Raw genomic sequence first — 6,000 nt, forward strand, 5'->3', positions numbered from 1 at the left:
TTTTTGTTTGTTTGTTTTTTGTAGAGACGGTATTTTGCCATGTTGCCCAGGCTGGTCTCAAATTCTTGGACTCAAGCAATCTGCCCACCTTGGCCTCCCAAAGTGGTAAAGGTTACAGGTGTGAGCAACTGTGCTGGGCCCGGAACTGGTTTTTGTTGCTTGCAACCAAAGAATTGTAGCGAATATTTCAAGGTTCTCAGGCTCAACAAGGATTTCCATACCCATTGTACAGCATGGAAACACCAGAGAGTGGCTGGACTTTTAGTGACGACTGCAGGCTTTGACAATGAAGGCAGCAGTGGCCACCCAGCCACACTGGACGCCAGAGGCTGGTCTGGTTTCTGAGACCACTTGACCTCCTGGATTCTCATATAGTCCTGGGAGTGGAAGGTCCCTAATAATGAAATGAAATTTCTCATCATCGGGTGGGATGGGAACTCAGAGTTAAAATCACATTGCTTTTTAAGGAAATGACAAAGATGATACTTCTCAGTGTGTCTGAGTTTGTGGCTGAGCATTGCAGCTGCCGCATAAAGTATACAGATTGTAAATAGGGATGTGACTCTGGTGCACTTGAATTGCCTGGCACTGACAACCCTACCAAGACACCCAGCACACTCAGGCCAGCAACTGACCGCCTTTCTTCTTTCTTTCTTCCTTTTTTTTTTTTTTTGAGACGGAGTCTCGCTCTGTTGCCCAGGTTGGAGTGCAGTGGCGTGATCTCGGCTCACTGCAAGCTCTGCCTCCTGGGTTCATGTCGTTCTCCTGCCTCAGCCTCCTGAGTAGCTGGGACTACAGGCACCCGCCACCATGCCTGGCTAATTTTTTGTATTTTTAGTAGAGACAGGGTTTCACCGTGTTAGCCAGGATGGTCTCGATCTCCTGACCTCGTGATCCGCCCACCTCGGCCTCCCAAAGTGCTGGGATTACAGGCTGGAGCCACCGTGCCCGGCCCTGATTGCCTTTTTCAAAGAAGCATAAACCGGTGAGTTTGCTTATTTTCCTCCCTTGATAAGACAATAGTAGCTTACTTCTGGTTTGGGGACATCCATTTTGCCTATTTCTACTGGTACCCTCCCCTAGGCATGCTGTTTTGTTTTTGGGAAAATGTCAGTACCCGGCCAATAATACTACACTTGCATAACAAATGACAAGTATAGAGATCTAATGTGCAACACAAGAATTAGAGTTAATAAAGTTTTATTGTATTAGGGATTTTTGTTAAATAAGTAGATTTTAGCTGCTTTTGTTAGACAGAAAAAGTAACTTTGTGAGATGGTAGACTTGGTGATCTGTTTCATGATGATTATCATCTTACTATCTGTATGTATCCTATAGCATTCTGTTGAAAACCTCATGTACACCTGATTTAAAAAAAAAAAAAAAGTCTGGGTGTGGTGGCTCACTCCTGTAATCTCAGCACTTTGGGAGGCCGAGATGGGTTGGTCAGTTGAGGAGCGCAGGAGTTCAAGACCAGCCTGGCCAACATGGTGAAACCTCATCTCTACTAAAAATACAAAAATTAGCTGAGCATGGTGGTGTGTGCCTGTAATCTCAGCTATTCAGGAGGCTGAGGCAAGAGAATCGCTTGAACCTGGGAGGTGGAGGTTGCAGTGAGCCGAGATTGCGCCATTGCACTCCAGCCTGGGTGACAGAGCAAGACTCCGCCTCAAAAAAAGAAAAAAAAAAGAAAAGACTGGAGCATCCCTGACCACTAGTTCTCAGCTTCAGCTGCACATGGGAATCACCCAGGGAGTTTTAAAAACACTGATGCCTGGCCTCCACCCTCAGGGAATCGGATTTAATTGGTCTGGGGTACAGCTTGATAATGAAGGTTTCTCAAAGCCCCCATGTGACTGTCGTGTGCAGCCCAGGTAGAGAGCCCTTTCTGAGAAGTCAGAATTCCAGAAATAGAGGCCCACTCATTTGAGCCAGCCTCCACACAGATCAATTTCTAAACCCTATTAGAATCCCCATGGAGAATATTTAAAACTCCCCTCCACTCCCTAGTTCCTCCAGTGAGTCGTTTCAATTGGTCTGGGATGCTGCCAGGGTATCTGTTTTTTAAAGAGCATCCCAGATGATTCTGCTGTATAACCAGGGTAGAGACCCACTCTAACCCAGCTGGAAGGTCGGAGGCCCATTCTCTTCTTTATCAGGGACTCTCAGAGCGTGGTCCTCAACCCAGAGCATCATAATCACCTGGGGGCTTGTCAGAAACACAAATTCTCATGCTCTGCCCCAGATCTACTGAACTGGAGACTCTAGGGCTGAGGCCCAGCAATCCCCGATTTCAGAAGCACCACCCCCCAGGTGATTCTGACGCTGCTTCAGTTTGAGAACCGCTCTTCTGTCCTGGCCCCAGGGCTACCTGCTTGGACAACCTCATGCTTCCCTGCTTGTGCTCTGTAAAACACAAAGGGCGATTCTCCCCCAAGTACTTGGAGAAAACTCTGTCTCCACTCTTGTTCGGGCCTCAGATGGAGATTACATTCACCAAGTCACACACAGGCCCTTTGGATTACCTCAATCTCATTGTCCCCTGCCGGGGACGGGTCACTGCTCCTCTTAGACCGGCCTCGGAGCTTCCCGTCGGAGGCCCGGTGCGGCCTGTCTGTGTCTCCCTCTTTCGCTGGTGTGGAAGGTCCGTTGTGTGCGTTGTATTCACCTGGGGTAAGAAAGGGAATCGTGGACAAATCAGAAGCTTTGCTGGGCGTCTCCTCCTGGGAAATATCCCACCAGATCCGTCTAGCTCCAGAGCACTGGGTTCCAAGGCAGCACCAGAGGCAAAGACCGCGTAGGATGACAACTCTTCCTGAAAGTGCCTTAAATTGCCCATTGGTGACCTTCATTATCTTTCATCCATCCAACAGACACTTGGTCAGCAGGCACAGCTCCAGGTAGTGGGATTAGGTCCTGGTTCTCACAGCACTTCAACATTAGTTGAGAGGAGAGAGCCATCAGACACATCAACAAGTAAGCATACACCAAGCCCGGGAGGGAAATGTGCCACAGAGAATTCACAAGTCAGGGGGCCTGGTGTGGTGGCTCACGCCTGTAATCCCAGCACCTCCAAGGTGAGAGGATCGCTTGATTGCTTTGAGACCAGCCTGGGCAACATAGCAAGACCCTGTCTCTCCAGAGTATAGAAAAGTTGACCTAGTGTGGTGGTGCATGCCTACAGTCCCAGCTACTCGGGAGGCAGAGTAGGAGGGTCGCTTGAGCCCAGGAGTTACAGGTTGCAGTGAGCTATGATAGCGCCACTGCACTCCAGCCTGGACGACAGAGTGAGGCCTCGTCTCTAAAATCAACCAATCGAGTACTCAGTCAATCAGGATGGGGCAGCAGGGAGTGCTGAGAGGTGACTCATTTATATGGGGCTAGTCAGGGAAGGCCTCATGCAGGGAGTAAGGGAGGGGCCCCTGGGGGCTGTAATGATGGAGGAGTTATGCATTTACCACTCTCTAAATCTGAAAACCTGAGAATGCCTAGACGAACAGAAGGAGGGTAACACATATTTATCTGAAGCTGAGCATTACACTCTTCTACCTTTAGAAGACTCTTCTCTTTCTGCCCCAGAGGTAAATGGGGGCTGCATGGGAAGGATCCTCTACCTTTCTCTCCCTACTGGGCCCCCTGCATTCTCTAATTTTTTTTTTGAGACGGAGTCTCGCTGTGTCGCTCAGGCTGGAGTGGAATGGCGTGATCCTGGCTCACTGCAACCTCTGCCTCCTGGGTTCAGCAATTCTCCTGCCTCAGCCTCCCAAGTAGCTGGGATTATAGGCACCCACCACCATGCCCAGCTAATTTTTGTATTTTTAGTAGAGAGAGGGAGACGAGGTTTCACCATGTTGGTCAGGATGGTCTCGAACTCCTGACCTCAGGTGATCTACCTGCCTCGGCCTCCCAAAGTGCTGGGATTAGAGGCATGAGCCACCGCGCCCCGCCCCTTTTCTATTAAATGCAAGCCTTTTAAGTTTTACCCACTGAGAGATCTGTCAATCGGAGAAGTAAATGAGATTATAGGCGAGAGCATCTAGCACAGGCCTGGCAGTTAGGAGGTGACTTGAATGGAGTTCTGGCTGGACTTGACCCACAGATATGTGTGGATTAGTGAGAGACGCAGCACAGAATGTGGGCCTTTGCGGCTTCTCACTTCGGGGTGCTCCTGGGTGTGGCTCCACTGAGAGGCTGTCACACTTGTGCCCTCTGGCAATTGTCTAGTGGCCCCCAACAAGTGAAGCAGCATTGTCCCCGACCCAGGTCCCAAAGCCAGCATCGGAGGTGTGTTGCTGCTTAAGCTCAGATGTTTTAAATGCATGGCTTTTGACTGTACTTTACTACCCTTATTTAGCTAACGAGAGCACTCAGGTTTAGTGAGGTGACTTACTGGCCCACGTGAGTCTGCAAATGAGTGGCAGAGCCAGAACTAAAATTTGGGCCTGTCCTTGTCACTAGAGAGTGACAGAATTGTAAAGCATTGTGGAACCTTCGAGGACATCCCATCCCATTTTCTCACTTTACAGTTGCTTGGTTTAGCTCCCAAATGTGTCACACAGACGCCGTCCTTCCTGCCCTAATTGCCAGTTCTTGGATCATCAGGGGAAAATGACTTTGTCTAAAAATACTTGGCTAGGGAGAGTTTTTCTCTACCCTGAAAGAACTATTTCCCTTTAAAACCCAAGGGACGGAACTTTGTTTATTGAATATTTATAAAAGCTTCTTAGCAGACTAAGGACATAATAAGACAAGACACGACTGCGCTGTCAGGACGGCTGGGTGTTTTCCACCTCCCCAGAGTCTTCAGGATACAGCAAGAGAGATTCCCAAACACTGAGCGAGCAAAGACTGCCCTCTGGAAAAAGAATTGCTTCTCAATACACAGATGCTGAAGAGCAATGTAAATAAGGTCTTTTCTGGTTCACTTGGTAGTTTACGGCTACTGGGCTGAGAAAACATTTGTTGCCTCCCATTAAAACAGGCAAATATTAAAAGGAGGGGTAAATGCTAGTTATCTAAGAAATGTCTAGGGTTCCAAAAAAAAAAAAAAAAAAAAAACCAGGCCTTTACCCAAATGTACACATTCTTGAGAATGAGGAGTGATATGGTTTGGACTGTGTCCCTGCCCAAATCTCCTGTGGAATTGTAATCCTGAGTGTTGGAGGTGGGGCCTGGTAGGAGGTGACTGGATCATGGGCATGGAGTTCTCATGAATGGTTTAGCACCATCTCCCTCTCCCCTGGGTACTGCACAGTGAGTGAGTTCTCACGAGATCTGATTGTTTAAAAATGTCTGGCACCTCCCCCCGCCCTCTCCTTCTCCTGCTCTGGCTATGTAAGACGTGCCTGCTTCCCTTTTACCTTCTGCCATGATTGCAAATTTCCTGAGGCCTCCCAGAAACTGAGCAGATGCCAGCACCATACTTCCTGTACAGCCTGAGGAATGATGAGACAATTGAACCTCTTTTCTTTAGCTGGGATTACAGGCACACACCACCATACCCAGATAATTTTTATATTTTTAGTAGAGATGGGGTTTCACCATGTTGGCCAGGTTGGTCTCAAACTCCTGACCTTAAGTGATCTGCCTGCCTTGGCCTCCCAAAGTGCTGGGATTATAGTAATGAGCCACTGTGCCCAGCCATTAAACCTCTTTTCTTTATAAATTACCCAGTCTCAGGTATTTCTTTATAGCAATGAGAGAAGAGACTACTACAGAGTAAAAGTTCAAGGTCACAGTCTGAGATCCACAGGATAGAGCAATTTATGTAAACCTTTCTTGGAGTCATTTCATTCTTTTTCTTTCTCTCTTTTAATGTTACTGAGGCACAAATGACATACAATAAACTAGACATATTTAGAGTACACAATTTCTGAAGTTTTGATGTATGTACACATCTGTGAAGCCACTACCACAATCAACATAATAAACAAATCCAGCACCCCAAGAATTTTCTTGTTATCCCTTTGGATAATCTCTTCCTCCAGTTCCCCTCCCCAG

The 6,000-nt window shown here is 47.8% G+C and overlaps 1 protein-coding gene across 1 annotated transcript in view; it reads right to left on the reverse strand.

Moving 5' to 3' along the window:
- EYA2 (EYA transcriptional coactivator and phosphatase 2) overlaps positions 1-6,000 on the reverse strand; it is a 216,009-nt gene that overhangs the window by 103,053 nt on the left and 106,956 nt on the right. Inside the window, exon 8 of the mRNA XM_011928851.1 lies at positions 2,526-2,668. Coding sequence (XP_011784241.1) covers positions 2,526-2,668 — 143 coding nt within the window. The remainder of the gene's footprint in view (positions 1-2,525; positions 2,669-6,000) is intronic.

This window comes from Colobus angolensis, unplaced genomic scaffold, assembly GCF_000951035.1.
Source record: "Colobus angolensis palliatus isolate OR3802 unplaced genomic scaffold, Cang.pa_1.0 Scaffold8, whole genome shotgun sequence".
Classification (NCBI taxonomy): domain Eukaryota; kingdom Metazoa; phylum Chordata; class Mammalia; order Primates; family Cercopithecidae; genus Colobus; species Colobus angolensis.